Source organism: Rhea pennata, chromosome 16 (assembly GCF_028389875.1).
Source record: "Rhea pennata isolate bPtePen1 chromosome 16, bPtePen1.pri, whole genome shotgun sequence".
NCBI classification, from domain to species: domain Eukaryota; kingdom Metazoa; phylum Chordata; class Aves; order Rheiformes; family Rheidae; genus Rhea; species Rhea pennata.
Genome location: NC_084678.1, coordinates 18,074,936 through 18,095,413, shown reverse-complemented (window position 1 = coordinate 18,095,413; position 20,478 = coordinate 18,074,936). Strand labels below are relative to the sequence as shown.

Genomic DNA, 20,478 nt, shown 5'->3' with positions numbered 1-20,478 from the left:
CCCGCGCCCGCGGCAAGATGGGCGCCCTCGCCCTCGCGCTGGGGATTTTCCACTACCTGGGGCTCTACCTGCAGCTCGGCGCCGCCTCCCGGCACCCCCCGTGGGACGCCCCGGCGGCGGGCAGCGGTGAGCGCGGGCACCGGGCACCGGGCGGCGGCGCGGGGGCGGCGGCACCGCGGGGCGGAAGGCTCCGGGCGGCGGCGGCGGCTGCCCCGGCGCGGGGCTCGATCCCGCGGGGGGTCCTGTTCCCGGGGGTGCCGGTTCCCAAGGGTGCCCGTTCCCCTAGGGTGGGACCGGGGGGGGCCGTCGCCGGGGTGTCCCGGCCCCGCCGGTGGCCGCCGTGTCTCCGCGGCGGAGCCCGGGCGCGCGGGGCTGGCGGCGGAGCGGGGGCGGCTCCGCTCGGGCAGCGGGACGGGGAGAGGGGGGCGGCGAACGGGGGGGCCCCGGCGGCCGCGGCGGGGCTGGCGCCGCCGCTCCGGCAGCCCCGCGTCGCGCTCCGCCGCCCCGGAGAGTCGGGAGCCGCGGGCGCTCGGCCGGGCTGCGCCGGTCCTTGGAGCCCGGGAACGGCCTCCGCCTCCGCGGGCTGGGCTGGACCGGGCCGCCGAGCCCCGGCTCCGCGCCGTGCCGGCCGGGCAGGTGCATGCCGCCGCGCGCTGCCCCACGCACCGCGCCGCGCACCGCTGTGCATCCCCGGCTGCGCATCCCTGTGCCCGCCGTCATGTACCACTGTGCGTAACGCTGTGCACTCGCACCGGGGAGCAACTCTGCCAGCAAGGCTGCGGGGGCTCTGTTCCTGCCTCGGATTATCCACCTGCCCTGGCTACTTTGCCAGCTCTGGTGCACAGCAAGTCTGAGACGCTGCTCACCCTGGGCTGGTTTCAGCAGCGGAGGTAGCTGGAAAAGGGAGCCTCTTTCCGCAAACCTCCTTTGGAAAAGTCTGCTCTCAGCTGGGGAGGACTTCCCAGCCCTGGGGTGCTGAGCACATAACGGGATGCAGAGCCACCTCGGAGGGCAGTGGTGAGGTGTTCCTTGCTCTCTTTGTGGTGATACCGGAGCGTTTAAACCTGAGAACCAGAGGAGCATCTGTGGGTGTTCGGAGGGTGCAGGGGGCCCCAGTGCACAAATCTAGCAGTTCCTCTTGTGCAGCTCCAGAGGAGCAGACTCACAGCAAGTGCTGCAGGAGAGCTGGTCCCTGCCCTGAGGAGCCTCCAGGCGTGCTAGGTCTCGGGCGGCTGTGCCGCGCCGTGGGGGCCCTGGGAGCGCACGGTGTCCTGCAGCGGTTCGGCGCATGGGCCGGTGGCTACCTGCTTGTGCAGCGAAGGGATGATTCGCCATTTGCGTTGAGGGGGTGCAGGCAGGAGAATTTCCGGACTCGCCCGCCTGGAGTGCCGGAAGGAGACGTGGGCAAACAGCCTCCATTATCCTCTGCTGCTCCCCTCAGAAATTCAGCAATAGGCAAATAAATAGCGAAATGGTCGCTGTGAGGGAGAAGGGAGCGAAGGAGAAAAATATTCTGGTAGGGCGAGTGTGCTTAGGAGCCACATTAAGGCTTTCTACTCTGAGCAGTTCTGCAGCAACTCACTTAATCACAACAGAAACCTTTATTAATGATACTGAAAAGCAGTGAATAAGTGGGTCATGTATAATAAGCCATTTGTGTTCAGTAGGTGAATACCAATTTGATAAAAGCTGTGTGTGCTGAAAACCTGTATAAATTGCTGTTTAGCAGATTGGAGATTGATCATTTCATTATTCGCTGGTACAGCTTCCCCTCTGCACAGCGAGAGCGTGGCGGGGTCGGGGCGGGGAGCCGGGGCGGAGGGGAAGGGCTCGAGCGGCGGCACAGCCGTGTCCCCGCTCCCAGGCCCAGCTCCTCCGAGCGCCCGCGGGCACAAGGCAGGTCTCGCCAGCCTGCGCCCGGAGCAGAGGGGCACCCGGCGCTCGCCGGCCTCGAGAAGAGCCGCTCCGCGCCGCGGGGGCTGGCGCAGCCTCGGGGCGCGTCCGCTCTCATGTCTAACTTGTCCCCGGAAGGCGCAGCGAGGGAATCGAATGAAAAACTTATCCTGCGCTCCAGCGGCATCAAAGGGGGTTGTTACAAACACCTCCTTTCCCTGGTGAGGTTGGCTCCCCCGTCTGACTTCCCCACAAGCATGAGCAATGCGTTTTCAGCTCACATGGCAGAAAGAGCTGCTCTGCGAGGGAGGGAAAAAAGTCTCAGTCGAGAAACTCCTTCCTCTGCCCCCACAACAAAGGTTTTGCTTTGAGCTGCTGTCTGGCTCTGAGTTGCACCTCTGTGTTGAAGGCTGCCCCGCGGCCCCCCAGGAGAGCGGCTGAGCTGCAGAGCACCTCCCTGCCATCCCTCCTCTACAAGCAGCGCTGCCTCTCTCTCTCCTTTCCTTAGGCTAGCTCCTTCAATTATTCATGCACCCCATTGCAGACAGCGTGTGCACGCTGGGCCGGTGCCATCAGTTTTCAAACCTGTGCTAGCTGGGAAGCGCCCCAGCGTCCTCCCCAGCCTGCCTGCTCCTGGAGCAGGGCAGGGAGAGCCATTTGGTAAACAGCTTGCATTCCCGAGGAGGAAAATCCTGTCTCCTTCCTTGTATCGTTTGCAAATGCTAGTGCCTCACCATCAATAACGCTGCTGGTTGGACGGCTGAAGGATTGAGGGAGCCGGCCCGGGCTCCCCGGGGGGCTGCCCTTCTCCTTTGTCTCGTACTCCAATGATTATTCTATCAATTACTTTCATAAACACTTTGCATTCTCCTGGATTTTTTCATGCTTCCTGGTGGGAATTCTCCATCCGATGTGTTTTTCCTGCTGCCGTTCGTGCAGTCATTCAATGCAATTACTTCTGACACCTCTCCTCATCAAATGTCTGTGCTTTCTTTTTCCTTGAAGAGGGCTGACAGACGATGGGCCAGACACTGGGAATTATTACATTAGGACACTGACAGCTAATTTTAATCATAACGTTCTCTGTGAGGGAGGCAACAAATTGGGGACCGGCTGGTGCGTTCCGAGCGGTCCAGGAGCCGGCGGGCAGGCAGGGCCAGGGGCAGCGGGGTGCGGAGGAGCTGGGACGCGGCCGAGCCGGAGGCTGGGAGGCTTCGCCGCCCCCTCCGGCAGGCGCGACTCCGGGCGCCGGGGACGGGCGATCTCCCGGCTGAGCACCGGGCCGGGGCTCCCTCCCGCTCGGCCGGTGCCGCTGCCTGGCACCGCGGTGCTGCTCGCCGGCTCCGCACCGCGCGGGCGCCGGGACCCGCCGCCGGCTCTGCGGGCGGGCGCTGGCGCTGGCACGCGCCTCCACGCGCAGCGCTCTTGGTGCGAGACCTCGCGGGCTGGATTTCTAGCAGAGCCGAGCTCCTGTCTGCCTAATCTCCGTTAATGCATGCTACCAGGTGCCCTGCTCTAGTAGAAATCATCCCCGTAACATAGATAAGCACCAAAACCATGTGACATCTGAAGGATAGGCTGCAAAAATTGTTGTCTGGGGTCCATTAGGGAACCATAGTAACAGTATTTTTTATTTTTTTTTTTAATTTTTTTTGCTACTTACCCTATCAGATAACTGCCTTTCCTCATTCCCCTTGGGAGTGAATTGTCGGAGAAGCATTACTCCATGCAGGCCAGGAAACTGTGAGCAGAAAATCTCCTTGCTGGTGAAACCACTTCTCAGCCAGACCTGGAGTGGGTGGAGGAGTCTCACTGCCCTGCATCTCTTTTGCTGCAGCCGTGAAAATTGGGTTGCTGAAAGGCTAATGAGAGGGCAAGAAGCGTGGGTAGCAACCCAACCAGTAATGGTTAAAAATTAGAAATACTCACAGGCTTCAAGGTTAATTTTATATTGCCTGGCAAGGTGAGCTCTCGCCTGAACACAATCACCGAATTAGTTGGATTTTTTTTGTTGTTGTTTTTAATTTTGCAGTGCAAAGCTGAGATAATTTTCCTGCTAATATGACAGCAAATAGCGCCAGAGAAATGACCGCTGCACGCCCGTTACGGGGCGGCAGCAGCCCGGCCCGGCCCTGGGTCGGCCGTCGCAGCGCTCCTGGGCCCGACGCTTCCCCTCGAGACAGGGCAGCCGTGCGACGGCTGGAGGAACCGGGGGCGTCCGGCGCTGCCCCGGCGTCGCCGCGGGACGGGGCTGCGGGCGCCGTGCCGCAGAGCAGCGCCGGCGCCCGCGGCCGCTCCCGAACGGGACGCGCTCGCCGGTGCCGCAGCTCGCGGTTGCTCTGTTGCAGCCCGGGGACGGTTTCGGCTTTGCAGCCGGCGCCCCGGGCGGGGGCTGCGCGGCGCCAGAGCGCGGTGCAGTCGGCACGGAGGGGACGGGGACGGGGATGGGGACGGCGCCGGCGGGGCGCTCCGCGAGCCGGAGCCCTGTGCTGCGGCCGCAGCTGGCGAAGCCGGAGCGCCCGCCCGGGGCGCCGCCGAGACGGGAGTCGCGCCGCTATGTTTATGCATCAGTTTGTTGCTGTGATGTGTTTTCGGTGACCCGGGTCGGCATCCCCGGGCGCAGGCTTATTAGAAGTAAATTCATTCATAGATGTGAGCGGGCAGATGGGAACACGAGGGGGATTTCAGTCCAAGCGACGCAGCACATGCCGGAAAACCGTGTCTGCTCGCAGCAGGAGACGGCGCAGGCAGGACGAGCGGCGCGCGTGGGAAATGCCCGGTCTGGGGCCGCGGGGCGGCTGCAGCCCCCTCCCCGGCCCCGGCGCGCCGGCGGACGCCCGCCTGGCGCTGCCCGGCGCAGGTGCTGCCGATGCTCCGCGGAGCTGGCGAGCGTGGGGCCGGCGGCTCTCCGGGCGGCTCCGCGGCTTCCTCGCCGGGCACCTCCATGCACACGCTCGGGAGCGCGCCGGGAGGAACCGGCGCGGCTCTTCCGGCGGCGCCCGCTGCGTCTCCACTGGCTTTCGGCCGCCGGCGGTGGGAGCCGCGGCGGGGCAGCGCGGGGAGGGGGTTATCGGAGGAGCGAGGCTGGGCTGGCAATTAGTTCTTTGAGTGTCTTGACTCACCGAACCATAATAAACCATGAATTATGACTCGGAGCTTTGTGAAGGGAAGGAATAAGCCACACTCGCTCGCAGCCCAAAACGTAATAGCTGCAGTCAGGGGGAGGGGGCGATGGGCGCGGAGGCTGCTCCCGCTGCTCGCTCCCGCGCCCACCTCCTCTTCCTCGCGGCCGATGGGGTTTCCCAGCCCCCTCCCCAAACCCCCTCTTGCGCGGGGTGGGAGGTCGCTGCTAGAGGAGGGGGCTCTGCTCCCCGTGGGCCGTGGTGGCCCCGCGGCCAGGCCAGAAGTGCTTGGCGCCGGCCGCGGCTCGAATCGCGCTCGGGATCTGCCGCATCGAGGTCCCCAGCACCGCGGGCGGCTGCTTCCGCGCAGGCTGGCGAGTGCGAACGAGCTCTCGAGGGCTCGTGGCCCTGCAGGCCGAGCCCGGGCTCTTGCAGGGCGAGAATTTTTGCAGGCTGCTGTTGCCCTCTTCATTACTTGGCCGGGGGCCGTGGGGCCGTGGGGCCGTGGGGCCAGGCTTTCCCCTCCGGGCGCGTGCTGCCGAACGCCGGCGCTTCCCCTGCGATCTGGGCGCCTGGGGCCTGTGGTGGGTCAGGAAACGGGAAGGGGAAAGTGGAGCTGCGTTCCTGCGTGAGGAATCCGTCCCCCAACAGCAGAGGAGGGAAAACCTGCCGCGAGGCTGGTGCAGGAGCGAAGCGAGGCTGCGTGGAGGCTGCTCGGCGCCGGACCTCGCGATCGCAGCCCGCCCGGGCAGGTCTTTCCCTTTCAGGCTGGCTGTGGATCTGATGGAGAAGCTCTTGGCTCATTTAGGCAAAGACACCTGTGATTGACTAGTGTTATAACGGTTCGGCGGGGTAAATAATTCACAGAGCAGGCTAGAGCTGTAACTAGGTAATTAATATGCCTTTGCAAATGTCCAATACATACTTAATCGCCCTGCAATGCATGTTTGCACAAATATTAACCTGTGCGTGTGCCCACTGGTCTTTTCAAGCCGCGGCCTCTGCAGCCCCCGGGGGGGTTCGTACCTGGTAGAGGCTGCAGCTGCCAACTCAGCCCCACGGAGCCCCGTGCTGGCACACCGGGGCGACGCCGGGGGGTGCCGGGGCGAAGCCTGGGGGATGCAGGGGTGATGCTGGGGCAGTGCCGGGGGGGTGCCAGGGCGATGCCGGGCGGATGCAGGGGCGATGCAGGGGGGGTGCAGGAGGATGCAGGGGTGATGCTGGGGCGATGCAGGGGCGACGCTGGGGGGTGCAGGGGCGATGCCTGGGGGATGCAGGGGTGATGCCGCGGGGGTGCAGGGTTGATGCCAGGGGCATGCAGGGGTGATGCCGGGGGGATGCAGGGGTAATGCCAGGGGCATGCAGGGGTGATGAAGGGGCGATGCAGGGGCGATGCCGGGGGGATACAAGGGTGATGCTGGGGCGATGCCGGGGGATGCAGGGGCGATGCCGGGGGAGTGCAGGGGGATGCAGGGGCAATGCAGGGGGCACGCTGCAGAGCAATGCTTCGTGGGGGGACGTCAGTGCTGGCAAGACTGCAGCGGCCCTGGAGGCAGAGCGAGACGGGGGCTTGGCCACATGACTCGGGGTGGCATCACCTTCAGACGTGTGACCGCGGGTCGCGGGGTCCTCGGAGCGAGAGCGGAGAGGGGAGGCGGGTTTGCGGGGCGCCAGCCCACGCGCCGCCATCAGCCATCGTGGCAGAACGTGCTGCGATACGGCTCGAGCTTTGCCGTCCCTCTGCAGGATAAGGCACTACCGGAGGCTGCAGAGACGCCGCGGGGAGGTTACGCGCAGGCCCCGGCAGCTGCTAGGCGGAGCGGGCAGGCGGCAGCAAGCGGGGTTCGTGCCGTCCTGCGCGCTGGCTCTCCCTGCCCCTCGGTTGGCTGCAAACGCCGGGTGCATGCCCGCAGGCCGCCGGCACGGCGGCGGGGTGGCGCGGAGCCCTCGCCGTGCCCGTGCCCGTGCCCGTGCCCGCGCCCACGCGGGGGGCTCGCCGCCGGCAGCTCCAGCCCTGCAGCGGCCCCGGCGGGCGCCCGCGCGCCCAGCTCCGTGCCGGAGGGCAGCAGGTCGCCCCAGCGCGGGCGCTGCGGCTGCGGCGCGGCCGGGCCCGGCGCGCCCGCGGCTCCGCTCGCCGCCCGCCTCTCCGTCCGCGCGCGGCGCTTTTGTTCTGCGCCAGCCTGCGCGGCCCTTCCCCGCCCGCTCCCGCCGCCCGGCGCCGCCCCGGGGTTTCTGCCGCTCCCGCTGTGTCCTCGCAGCCGCCCCTTTCCCGCGGCTCCCGGAAAGATGCTCCCGCGGCCCCGGCGTCGGCGCCGCCCGGGGGAGCAGGGTCTTGGTGCGGAGCCGCCGTGCGGGCGCTCGGGCTCGCCCCCTCCCCGGGGGATCCCCGCTAGCGGACGCCCGTTCGGCGAAGTGTCCCGGAGCGGCTCTGGCAAACCCGCGCGGCGCTTTCCCCCGCCGCTCCTGGGGCTCAGCGTCCCTCACCGCCGCCCTCGGCGTCCCCGCAGCATCCCCGCGCGCTCCCGCCCCTCGCGTGCCGGCGCTGCCCGGGCCGCAGCAGGTCTGCAGCGCCCGGCGGCTGCGCCGCGGCCGTGGGGCCGGAAAGCCGGCGCAGATCCGTCCGGGGCGGCCCCGGGAGCGGGGAGCACAGGGCGACCGCCCAGGCGCCCGCGGCGAGGAGGGTCCCCGCCGCGGCTGCCTGCAGGGACGGCTGCGGGTGCCAGCCCGGGCTCGGGCTCCTCCTCCCTCCGCTGCTCCCAGGGCCGCGGAGCCCGGCCGCCGAGGCAGCAAGGTCGTCTCATTCAGAAAACCGCCGGGCGGCCGTGGGACACCCCGTCTCGGCAGTGCCCGCGCCGCCGGGCGCCGCCGCCGCGGTGCCCTGCACGGCCGCTCGCCCCGCGGCGCGCCGGCTGCGTGATGAATCCCGGCCCCGGCGGGGAGATAGCGGAGCAGCCCGTATATCTCAGGTTTATGAGAGCGCCAAGCTGTCCCAGCAGGCATTTTCAATTCCGTTTATCTGTGTTTCCCCATTGAGTTCATTTTATTTCCCCTGATTTTTTGTTTCCCGGAAGATTTATCGATCCTGATTTTCTCAGTTTATGACAGGTAGCAGGCCATAAAGTGCTCGGAGCCGCGAGCCCATTGCAGCCGCCTCCCGCCAGCGTCGGCGGAGGCGAGGGAAGGCGCCGGGGCGCGGGGCAGCCTCCGAGGCCGGCGCCTGGCAGCGGGAGCCGGAGCCCCGCCGCGCTGCCGCCCGTCTGCCCGGGCCCGCAGTATTGATTGGGGAGGGCGCCTGGCGCCGCTGAAGGTGATTTTTAGATACAGTCTCCTAACGTGCCTGCAGCCAGAGCAGCTCGTCTCCGGGAGTGTCTGTGCGCTGGATTTTTGCAGCTGCAGGAAACAAACTTCTTGCAGAGGCATTTGCTGGCTCTCACATGCTGAACTGAGGCGTGAGGGGCTGCTGCTGGCGGTGACTGGCCAGCACGGCCGGAGGGTGCAGGGCAGAGCTGGACGGGGCCGGGTCTGCAGGGCTGGACGGGGCCAGATCTGTGGGGCTGGATGGGGATGGGTCTGCAGGGCTGGACGGGGCCAGATCTGTGGGGCTGGATGGGGATGGGTCTGCAGGGCTGGACAGGGCTGGGTCTGCAGGGCTGGACGGGGCCAGATCTGTGGGGCTGGACGGGGCCGGGTCTGTGGGGCTGGACGGGGATGGGTCTGGACGGGGCCGGGTCTGCAGGGCTGGATGGGGCTGGGTCTGGATGGGGCCGGGTCTGTGGGGCTGGATGGGGCTGGGTCTGGATGGGGCCGGGTCTGTGGGTCGGGACAGGACCAGGTCGCTCGTTAGGCGCAGCTCTTTCGGCCCCATTTCACAAAGCAGCCCCCCCGGCTCGCAACCCGCTCCCAGGTGTCCGCGTGGGGCGGGCGACACTCAGGACCCCTCCTGGGAGGGCTCCAGCGCCCCTCGGGCTGTTCTGGCTGCGGCGGCGCGGCGGCGGCGATGGGCTCGCTCAGTCCCTCCGCGCACAGCCCCCGTCTCGCCGGCTCTCGGGCAGCGCGGCGGGCTCGGCGCGGAGCCTCTGCGCCTCTGACCGAGCCGCTGTCGTCGTTCCCTCCCTCCCTCCCTCCCTCCCTGCAGAAGCTCGATCCGCCGTGGTGGCCTCCGCGCCGCGGCGGGGGCTGCGTGCTGCCTGGACGTCGTCAGCTCCGTGGCTCGAGCCTGCAAAGGGTGCAGAGGCGCCGGCGGGAGGGAGCGGGCGGCCCCCGGTGCCCCTGCCTGGGGGAGGCTGCTCCGGCGGCGCGGCCGCGCTCCGGCCCCGGCAGGCACTGGCTTTGCAGTTAGTAGCAATCCACTGAGCTTCTCCAAATATTGAATGACTTTTAAGTAGCAATTAAAGTTAAGTGAAACTTTGGCTCCCGAAGGGCAGGGTTTGCAGCCACGGGGACGGCTGCATGTGTCGAGTGAGCCTTTCCGGCTCCAAAGCGGCTGGGAATGGGTACTTCCAGCTCCAGGCTCCCCGGCTCTCTGGGAGCAGGGGCCTGCTCACGCAGAGCACCTCCAGGCCTGGACAGCGGGAGTCGCCGTCGGAAGCAGGGGGACGCGCTCTGCAGCGTGGCCTGAGCCGGGCAGACGGGCAGCAGGGCGTGCGGGCCTGCCCGGAGCGCTGCTCTCCGGGATGGGGCTGCTGCGAGGGGGCGGCGGGCGGCGGCGGCGGGCGGCGGCGGCTCCTTGCAGCCGGCTCCCCTGGCTGCGCCGCGCAGCGCGCGGGCAGAGCCGCGGCGGCAGCGGCAGGGGCAGAGCGGCCGCGCGCGGGTGGGAGCAGCGCGCGGGGCGTTTAGCTGGGCGCGCTGCTGGAGCCCTTCGCTAAGCGAAGCTCTTCCAGCTCGCCCGGTGCCGCTTGCTCGACGTGAGCCGAGGAAGAGGCGGGGAGGCAGCAGCCCCGCGGCGCGGCCGCGCGGGCTCCCGGCGTGTCCCGCGCCCGCGCCCTGGCAGTGCTGCGACGCCGCCGGCCCCGCACGGCGCCGGCCCCGCGCGCCCGCAGCCGGCCCGGCTCCTCCGCGGCTCGCCCGCGGCCCCCGGGGCCGGTCCTGCGCCGCCGCCGCACGAGCCCTGCCCGGAGTCCGGCCGGGACACTGGGACGTGCCCTAAACCCCTCACGCTGTGGAGTTTCCTCGGTTCCCCCGCTGAGATGGATTAACGGGAAGCGATAAGTACACGGGATTTCCGCGCGCCCAGAGGGACAGAGATATTAACGGCATTAACTCGCTCAATGACTCGCTCCCGGCCCGGCCCGGCTCGGCAGAGCCCCGGGGCGGCGCGCAGCCCGGGCGGCCGGGTGCCGGCGCGGCGCTGCCGGGCGGCACCGGGAGCCCCACCGGGGCTGGGGCCGGGCGGCGGGATGGTGGCGGGTCCGCGGTGACCTGCGCGCCGGGGCCGGCTTTGCAGAGGCGCGATAGTCTCTGCGGAGGAGATGAGGCGAGTGCTAATTACATCTCCGAACAGTATTTGTTTTGCGAGAGGCGAGCAAACCATATGGCATGCGGGCGAGCGTTTGGGGGCTGCATTAAACACGGGTTTGTTTTTCATTTGCGCTCTGATTTAAGCCGAGGTGCAACCACGTTTTATTTATTTATTGTGTTTTGGTGCGGCCCGTCGCCCGCGTGCCCGGCGGGTGCCGCGTCCCCTGCTCCGTCTGCCCGCAGCCCTGTTCACGGAGACCCCGCACGACATGACGGCCCGGGCTGGCGAGGACGTGGAGATGGCGTGCTCCTTCCGAGGCAGCGGCTCCCCCTCCTACTCGCTTGAGATACAGTGGTGGTACGTCCGCAACCACAAGGACTGGACGGACAAACAGACGTGGGCTTCCAACCAGGTAATGCCCTGCTGTCCCCCTGCCCTGCACCTGCTGAGGGGGTACGGTGTCCCCGTCACGAGCAGGGCCTTTCCCGTGGGTCCCCGTCACGAGCGGGGCCTTTCCCACGGTGTCCCCGTCACGAGTGGGGCCTTTCCCGTGGGTCCCCGTCACGAGCGGGGCCTTTCCTGTGGGTCCCCGTCACAAGCGGGGCCTTTCCCACGGTGTCCCCATCACGAGTGGGGCCTTTCCCGTGGGTCCCCATCACGAGCGGGGCCTTTCCCGCAGATCCCCATCATGAGTGGGGCCTTTCCCGTGGGTCCCCATCACAAGTGGGGCCTTTCTCGTGGGTCCCCATCACGAGCGGAACCTTTCCCACGGTGTTCCCCTCAGGAGCGGGGCCTTTCCTGCAGGTCCCCATCATGAGTGGGGCCTTTCCCGTGGGTCCCTATCATGAGCAGGGTCTTTCTCACGGGTCCCCATAATGAGCGGGGCCTTTCCCGTGGGTCCCCATCATGACTGGGGCCTTTCCCATGGGTCCCCATCATGAGCTGGGCCTTTCCCGTGGGTCCCTGTCACGAGTGGGGCCTTTCCCACAGTGTCCCCATCACGAGCGGGGCCTTTCCCGCAGATCCCCATCATGAGTGGGGTCTTTCCCGTGGGTCCCCATCACAAGTGGGGCCTTTCCCGCAGGTCCCCATCATGAGTGGGGCCTTTCCCATAGGTCCCTATCATGAGTGGGGTCTTTCCCACGGGTCCCCATAATGAGCGGGGCCTTTCCCACAGGTCCCCATCATGAGTGGAGCCTTTCCCGTGGGTCCCTATCATGAGCGGGGCCTTTCCCACGGGTCCCCATCACGAGCGGGGCCTTTCTTACGGGTCCCCGTCACGAGTGGGGCCTTTCCTGCTCCGCAGAGCTGGGCTGTGCGGGTGCCGGTGTGCCCAGGGCCGTCCTGCCTGCTCTCCCCGCTCCGCTGGGCCCACGCGGCGGCTCCTCCGGGGCGCGATGCCGGCCGCGGCTCTGCCTCCCGCCCGTGCCTTCCCCCACCTCATCGCAAGCGGGTCCGCTCGGCTCCGTCCCCCCGGCTTCGTCCCCCGCAGCCCTGCCTTCTGTGCCCCCGCTGCTGCGTCTATCAGGCCTGGCAAACAGCTGTCTCTTCATTTCCCTTTCTGTTCCCGCAGAGATAAGGGTCAAATAATGGAAAAGCGGCTTTAGGTATTTTAATGAGCCTTTATTGTTGTGTCTTCGGCAGCGCGCAGCTCCCGGCGTTACCATAAATTGCGAGGAGTGTCAGGGACCGGCTATCGCTGGGGAGCTTTGCCGTGGGGCGGCGGGGGTTGGCGGGGGGCGGCGGGCGGGCGCCTGCCCGGGGCGGGCGCCGGGCGGCCGGGCAGCGCCCCGGCAGCGCTCCTGGCCGGCCGGGGCCGCCGGGCTGCGAAGGAGCCGCGGGCGCCGGCCCCACGCGCGGCTCCTGCCCCCGGGAGGCAGGCGAAGCCCATCTCCTTCCTCCTCCTCCTCCTCCTCCTGCGCCGCCGGCCAAGCTCCTCTGCCCCCTCCCAGGCTGCCTTTGAAGCACGGCTGAGGTGGGAATTAGTCTGGTAGGTTTTCTCCCTCCTTCCAGCCGAACTAATGGTTTCTCCTCTCCTCTCTGTTCTCCCGCCACCCCCACCCCTCTCTTCCCGACAGCTAAAAGCATCGCAGCAGGAGGAGGCTGGGAAGGACGCGACAAAAATAAGCGTGAGTTTCGATTATGAGTCTTGCGAGGGCTTTAATCGAGGGCACAGCTGTAACTTTTCCCCTGCAACGCTCGCAGTCACAACCGTGCAGACCTGCTGCGTGCGGTGTTTCGGTTTCCCGGGGTTCCCCCCTTCTTCGAGGAGGCTCTGCTCGACGGCCGCCGCCGCCCGGGCAGGGGACAGGGGACCGGAGAGGCTGCGCCCCGGGGCAGCTCGCCGAGGGGCGCGGGGGCCGTATGCTCCCGGACCCGGAGAGCACCGGGGGCTGGCATCAGGGCTGCCCCACGCCAGGGCTCTGCCCCACACCGGGCTCTGCCCCACACCAGATTCTGCCCCGTGCCAGGTTCTGCCCCACACCAGGGCTCTGCCCCACACCAGATTCTGCCCCATGACAGGTTCTGCCCCAAACCAGGGCTCTGCCCCACACCAGATTCTGCCCCGTGCCAGGTTCTGCCCCACACCAGGGCTCTGCCCCACACCAGATTCTGCCTCACACCAGATTCTGCCCCATGCCAGGTTCTGCCCCACACCAGGGCTCTGCCCCACACCAGGTTCTGCCCCGTGCCAGGTTCTGCCCCGTGCCAGGGCTCTGCCCCACGCCAGGGCTCTGCCTGGCACCGCGGCTCTGCCCCATGCCAGGGCTCTGCTCTACACCAGGGCTCTGCCCCACACTGGGCTCTGCCCCGCACCAGGTTCTGCCCCGTGCCGGGTTCTGCCCCATGCCAGGGCTCTGCCCTACACCAGGTTCTGCCCCACGCCAGAGTTCTGCCCCATGCCAGGTTCTGCCCCGTGCCAGGGCTCTGCCCCACACTGGGCTCTGCCCCGCACCAGGTTCTGCCCCATGCCGGGTTCTGCCCCACGCCAGGTCGCAGTGGGTCCTGGCGGCTCGGCGGCGAAGGGCGCCCGGCAGCCCCGTGTGGGTCGGGTTTGGTTTCTTTAGGCATCTAAGGAACAAGGTGCCACTAAGGAGGAAATAACCTGCGTTACGTCGGGATTCTGAAGCCGTCCAGCTCGCGGAGCAGGGCGAGGCGGCGGCCGTGAGTCGCACGGGGCGGCCGCTCTCGGCCTCCCGCCCCGCCGAGCCCGGGCGCCGTCTCGGCCGCTTTCCCCAAAGTGCAGCAATGGGGCATCGATTTGCTCCCGCTGCCTTTGCCGAGCCCCCGCGCGGGCAGGGATTTCGGCTTCGCCTTGCTGAGGGAGTGAGAGGAAGGGCAGAGCAGGGGCGGCCGGGCGCTGCCGAGGCCGGGAAAACGCCGGGGAAAAGGCGTGGTGGTGCAGGGCGCTGCCTCTCGTTTCCCACCCGGCGTGTGAACGCCGTGGCTGGTGATGAATTCCCCGGGGAGACGCTGTCCCTTGCCCGCCGTCCTGGGGCAAGGACGCCTGTTAACTCTGCCATTGCCTTTTTCAGCGCAATTAGGCAGTAAATCGCATACTGGAATGTAACCAGTGCATGTGCATGTGTAACTATGATTTATTCGTAGCAGTCTGGGCATGATGCTTTTGCTGGTTCCTCCGGATCAAGCCACTAGGGAGAGATCTGATTTTTAAAACTTTTTTTTAATTTATTTTAAATGTACTTGATTATCAAATGTTTACAGAATTGAGAAGATAAATGAACAGAGATGAGACAGCACCACAAATGGTTCTGATAAAACAGAAAAAGAGCAAATTGAAAACAAATAGCAGCTTAAAATAATATGGAACGACGTAAATCATATGCAGAAACCATTGCACTAGGCACCCCCTTAGCCATTTTTATCCACCAAAACATACTTAGCCTAATAATAAACGGCGTGCTTTGCAGCGAGAAGCCCCACGCTCGGCTATCGTGCCGGCACGAGCGAGCGGGAGCGCCGCCGGGGCAGCGGGGCCGGCGCGGGTGCTGCCCAACCGGCCCCACGGAGGTTTCCCGGGTTTCAAGCAAAACCTCCGTTCAGAGGAGCTGGTATTTCAGAGCTGCAGGTTTTCCAGCCCCTCGGGAACCCGAGTGGCATTTCGAGGGGAGGCAGAGAGAAAAAACTATCGCAGCGATTTGGCAGGCGGTCACAAACACGTTTCTTTCCGTTTTTTCCCCCTCCTTCAGCTTGTTTACGGAGAGCTGGAGCTCGGCCGAGCCGTGGCGTGTTGCAAAGCGCCGCGGGGCCGCGCTGCGCCCCCCGAGCGGCCGTGGGGCCCTGGGCGGGCGGGCGGCCCCCCGCCGCGGCTCCCCCGGCCCCCCCGGCCGCCTCGCGCCTCCGAGCATGAAATGTCATCGCCTCGCACGCAGCTGCGAAGCCGTGAACGTTACGAGCGGGCGTAAAATTCCCCAGCCCCGTTACGGCTCAGCCGCGGGCCGGCCGCGGCGCCGGCGGGTGGGGGTTTCTTCTCTTAATTCTACATTTCCCGGCCATTAATTTCTTAAGTGACTCCTTGCTCTTCTAATGCAAAGGTTTTTTTTAAGGCCCTTCTCCATCTCGGCCCTGGTGCTCTCCAACGCTGCAGTCGGGCGCCGTGCCCAGCCCTTTCCCTGGGGAATTAGCGCCCGCTGGCACGGCACGGCACGGCTCGGCACGGCGCAGCGTGTGCCCGCCCCGCGGGGCCGTCCCCGCTGCCTCCTCCGCGAGGCGTTTGTGACTCTTCAGTTGCGGCCTCCAGCCTAATTTCTAAACACCATAAAATCTTCAGCTAACAAATGCGGTGGCAAGTAGAAAAATGGCCGTTGCCATCCAGTGTGATTATAGGGAACGGAGCCAGGGGCCTCAGGGCGGGTTGTAAATCTGATTTATTGACCTAACCCCATAGCAGCCGCAGCTCTGGCTAGTGAGTAAGTCTTAAATTTCATTGGGTGATAAATACTGAGAGCGAATCAATTTGGTAGAAAAGCTAATTAGCCCGCGTGGTTCTGCATCGATCTTCGAAGGCGGCTCGCCGGGGCGCGCCGGGGCTCCGGGCTCGCGGGCCCCGGCGTCCGGGCGCGCGCCGCGCCTGACCCCGCTCTCTGCTCCGCCCAGGTGGTCAAGGTGGTCGGCAGCAACATCTCGCACAAGCTGCGGCTGTCGCGGGTGAAGCCCGCGGACGAGGGCACCTACGAGTGCCGGGTGATCGACTCCAGCGACGGCAAGGCTCGGCACCACAAGGTGAAGGCCTACCTGCGGGTGGAGGCGGCGGGGGGCGCCGGGCACCCCCAGGACACCCAGCTGCGGGGCCCCCACGCGCACCACCACCACCACAAAGCCGGCAAGGAGCTGAAGAAGCGCTCGGCGGACGCCTCCTGCGTGCTGTAGCCGGACGGTGCCGGCGGGGCCCCCCGCCGCCCCGGGCTCTGCTGCCCGCACCCCCCTCTCGCCCCGACGCCGCCCGCGCCCTCCCCTCCCGCTGCCGCGCGCCACGGACGCTCGGTCTCGTCCCACGGTGCCGCCAGGACGCGGGTGCCGGAGCGGGACCGTTTCCACGCCGGGAGGGAGGGAGGACGGGAGGCCCCGCCGGGCGCCCCGCTGCCCCCCCCCGCATCGCTAGCTTTTCCCCCAGCCCGCCCCCCGCAAGGCCTCAGCCCGCTGCTCCGCCCGGCAGCGCCTCTCGCCTGCGGCGTCCCGGTCCCCGTCCCGGTCCCGGTCCCCCCGGTGCGCAGAGCAAGCGGCGGCGCGGCGTGCGGCAGAGCCCCCCCCCCGCCGTGTAAATACCCCCGGGGCGGCGGGGCCGCGGCCCCCGCCCCGCCTGCCACCACCAGACCCGCTGCAGCTAATAAAGCTCCTGGAACGACCGCGGGCGGCTCCTGTCCTGTGCGCGGCGGGGCAGGGGGGTGCGGGGCCGGGGGGGCAGACCGGAGGGCAGGGGCGGGGAGCGGGCCGGGGCCGGGGCCGGGGCCGGGGCTGGGCCCGGGGGGGCGGGCGGGCGGGCGGGGCCGGGAGCTGGAGCCGGGGCCGGGGCCGGGGCCGGGAGCGGCTCGGAGCCACCCGTGGGGCCGGCCCCCGTCGGGGGGTCCCAGCGGTGCCGCCCGGGTTATTGATCCATCCCGCCCCGCAGCGGGTGTGGAGCAATTTGTCGCGCGTTGGAGCAGCAAGAGCAGCAGCCCTCGGGCCGGTGCCGGCGGCGGAAGGACGCGGCTGGTAAGCGGCTTTCCCCCGCGCTGCCCGCCCTGGGTTTCGCTCGCAGGACGTGCGGTCGTGCAGGGGAGAGCTGTGCAGAACCCGATACACACAGGGGATAACGCTGTCGGGGAGAAACAGCAACCGGCCCCGGGGAAAGGGCGCTTTTGTTGGGAACGCCGCTTCCCGCGAGCAGCAGTAATCGCTGGTGTGTAGATCTTTCCCCGACAGCTTCTCGTGTTTGTGTGGCACTCTGATACTTCTTGTCAGGGAAACATATCTCTTGGGTGGGAGGAGAGGGACCGGGAGGAATCAGCCACCAGTGTAATAAAAACAATCTGCAAAGGAGGAAAAGGAAGGCTTGGAGCTGCTCTCAGGAGGGTAAAAGGCTGCAAATCACCTCAAATAGAGGGTAAACAAATTGTAGTAATTTGTGAAACCTGGAGGCAAGCTTTTAAAAATAACATCTTTTATTGGAAGAGATTTGTTTTGCTGAGGTTATATGGAATTTTGGGAGCAGGATACAGAGACCTGGATGCCGCCTGGACCTGGCCGCCAAGGCGCGTGGCTCCGTGCAAGCCCGGCCCAGCCAGCTGAGCAGCTCCGAGCCCCACACGGTCCGTGCAGGGGGCTGCATGCCCCAGCGCTGCTGCCATCACCCCCCGGCCTCTCCAGCTGCCCCGACCCCTCGCCCCTGGGGCTCCCGTGCTGCTGCTCTGCCTTGCGCGTGGCACCAAACACCCCGTAGTTTCCCCCCGTCCGCTTCTGGCGCTCGGAGCTTCGAAAGCTGGTTGGAGGAGGAGGAGGAGGAGGAAGAGGAGGGTGCAGCAGGCAGTGGAACGATGAAGCCCTCGCACTCGTTTGTACACGGACCCAGCTTAATATGCAAGTCACTGCTGGGGAAAACCGAGCGTCATGAAAATGCCATTTCCACACAGTCACTCTTCTGACCATTATCCCACTTCAGACAAAAGCAATTTACTCTGCCTGTAATAAAGCAGGGGTGATAACGAAGCTGGGAAGAGATGTGACAGGCTGCTGTGACTGTGGCGGGCCCGGTGCCCGTCCCTGCTGCCACGGACACAAGCTGCTAGCTGGAGACGCCGTCCACGAAGAAAATTTCCAACAGAGCTGTGAAGCCTGGAGAAACCATTGAGCTACATATGAGAGCAATAACCTGGGTGGAGAAACTGTGTCCGAGAAACTTTGCAGGCCTGGCGGAGACGAGTGGCGTGTGGCGGAGGGGATTGCACGGACAGCAGGACAGTGCACGGCTGTGCATCCGTTCATGCAGCTAATGCACCAGCCCGCTCCCCGGCTGGGCGCGCAGCTGCGTGCACTGGTGGGGCCGTGATCCTGCGCAGCTGCAGCAAGAGGGGCCTGGAAAGCTGTATGGGAAGGTGCATTTGCCTGCATGAGTGGCTGGGAAGGGAGTCGCAGGTGGGTCTTGTCTTGTCCCTGATGGGCTCGGCGAGCGTTTGTGCCCTCGTTTTGCCTTCCTGATGCCCCCAGCACACGAGCCCCAGTGGTGCTGCGGACTCCTTGGGGCTCTGCGCCGCACACGGGGTGAGTTACCCTGCGTGTGCACTGTTCTGCTCCCCAAATCCCCCTTTGCCCCTGTCCGAAGGCTCGGGAACGACCTGCCGTCCTGCCCTGAGGGCCCCGTCGGACGCAGGCTGACGAGCGGCAGAAGCCCACGCGCCGCGGCAGCATCTGCTCCGTGGGGCAGGAGGCAGCGCGCAGCCCGCGCCGCCCCCCAGCGCGGGGGGCTCTCGGGTCAGCGCCAGCTTAACCGGCAGGCGGACGGCTGGTTTATTAAGCTGCGCTGCGGCGACGGCCCAAGGCCCCTTTCTGGCTGGTGCAGCAGGTTCCGCTTGCTCCTCTGCCGCCAGCCCCGTTACGCAGGGAAGGCAGCAGCTGGGAGAGGAGCGGGAGAGGTTCCCTCGCTGCGGCAGCCCCCCGCCGCCCGCGCTGTCCCCGCTGGAGAGCGGCACGTTCCTCCCTCGCGCAGCCGGGGAGCAATCGTGCCCGGCGCAGGCTCCGGCGGCGGTGCCGGCCGCGCGGCTCTGCCCGCTGCTGCCGCGAGCGAGACGAGACCCTGCCCCGGCTTACTTTGCTTCAGGGCAGCCGGCGAGCGTCTGGGTTCGGAGCAAGCGTTGCTTCCAGGCAGATCTCCCTGGGGAGAAATGCTGTTCGCTCTCCAGCTGCTTCCCCTGGGGCTGGTAACGGAGCCGAACCCGCCGTCCGGCGCCGCGGCTCCTGGGGCGCTCGGGGCCGGGACCTCGGGGCCGCCCGCAGGGCTGGGGTGGCGGCGGGGCTCCCGCTGTCCTGGGGGCTCTGGCATCACGGCGACAGCGGGGGCTCGGCCCCGCGTTTCTGATCTGCAAAGCCAGCCTGTGGGAGAGTGAGAAAGAGGTGTCGTGGCTTTCTGAGATGCACAAAACACCTGTGGAAAGCAGTGGGTAAAAGCTGCTGAGCCTGCCGGCGACGCCACCGCTCCTGCTCTGCTCGTCTGGGACACTCGAGGCGATTTGCATGTGCGGGAGGAAACGAGAAGGCAGAAAGCAGGGGTGCGGAGATGCCCAGGAAAGGCAACGAGCGGAGGAAGAGTGGGCGCAGCGTCTGTCCTTAAGTCTGTTCTGAAGCTCCTTGGAGGGAATCAGGCACCACTGATGTCCCCCGTTTCCCGAAACCTTTTCACCACAGGGACCAGCCCGCAGCGCGGTGCCTGCCAGGAGCCCCGCGCCTCCCCCGCAGGCTTTGAGCTTGGTGTGGCAGGAAAGTCCCTTCGCCCCCTGAAGTCTCCTAGAGGCCATCGAGCAGCTTTTTGGCAGCAATCAGAAGTGCCCCGAACACCCTCCCCGAGGCGCCGGGCACCGTCGCTCCTCCGGGTTGCGAGCTGAAACGGAGCCTCCGCGGGAGTCCCCGGGCGACGGCCGGGCTCGCTCCCCGCCTCCCGCGGGTCCCGGCGGGAATCCCCGTCCCTGAGGACGATACAGCGCTTCTGGTTGCCTCGGGCCCAGAGTTGTCCTTCAGCCTTGCAGCTGCACACCAGCGCGAGCCGCGTTCGGGGGGCAAAGGCGCCGGGAGCTCCGGCACCCCGGCGAGCGAGACTGCGACGTGCTGGACCGTGACTGCCGCCCACCGCGCTGAACTCTGCACTTCGGGTAGCTTTAGGGGATGTGGAGGGCGAGGTTTCGTTCATTTTTCATAACGCATCAGCTCTTCTCTTTTGTTTTAACGTTGGTGTGCAGCTGCGGACAGGCTCTGCAGTGCTGCCGGCCCCAAAGCAATCGTGGGAAGCGCTGGCAGGGAGAGCGCTGCCTCCTCTTCCTCTTTAAACCGCACTGATCTGTGCTTCTCTAAATCTTGCTGCTTTTCTCCAGGCCCTCGTGCTGCCAGCATGGGGTAGAGTGCCTGCGAGGAACTAGGCTGCGTTCTGTGCTCGGTTCGGAAACGGTGTGCTGGCGTGCGCGTGAATCACTGTGTCCTTGCAAGCTGGATGTGATACCGTGATCCCTTCGCAGAGGAAAAAGTTGAGGGGGCTGGAGGAAACATGAGCTAGGAACACCACGTGAACGGGACCAGTTGAGTCATTGCTTCTCCGCGGTGTCTGGGAAAGGGCACAAGCGAGCTGAAATGACGTGGACCCCAGAGAGCGAGGTGGCCAGGTCTCATGCTGCAGGCTGTTGCATTGGGCCTCAGATTGCTGTGATCTCCTGAAGACCCACCCTGGCCACCCGGCCAGGCCTTACGCATGTGGGTACCCCCAGGGCCACCACTGGGGCGGGCGCAGGGAAGGGAGAGCTGAAG

The 20,478-nt window shown here is 66.5% G+C and overlaps 1 protein-coding gene across 1 annotated transcript; it reads left to right on the top strand.

The window, feature by feature from the left end:
* Nucleotides 1-16,340, top strand: VSTM2L (V-set and transmembrane domain containing 2 like). The gene is made up of 4 exons (XM_062589311.1): nucleotides 1-126; nucleotides 10,716-10,885; nucleotides 12,552-12,602; nucleotides 15,592-16,340. Exons 1-4 carry the CDS (start codon nucleotides 18-20, stop codon nucleotides 15,862-15,864), a joined length of 603 nt encoding a protein of 200 aa, XP_062445295.1. The 5' UTR covers nucleotides 1-17; the 3' UTR covers nucleotides 15,865-16,340.
* The last annotated feature ends 4,138 nt before the right edge of the window (nucleotides 16,341-20,478 follow it).

Coding starts and splice junctions, on each gene's coding strand:
- VSTM2L (XM_062589311.1), top strand. CDS start 18: ATGGGCGCCCTCGCCCTCGCGCTGGGGATTTTCCACTACCTGGGGCTC. Junction 127..10,715: donor CGCCCCGGCGGCGGGCAGCG/GTGAGCGCGGGC, acceptor GTCTGCCCGCAG/CCCTGTTCACGGAGACCCCG. Junction 10,886..12,551: donor AGACGTGGGCTTCCAACCAG/GTAATGCCCTGC, acceptor TCTTCCCGACAG/CTAAAAGCATCGCAGCAGGA.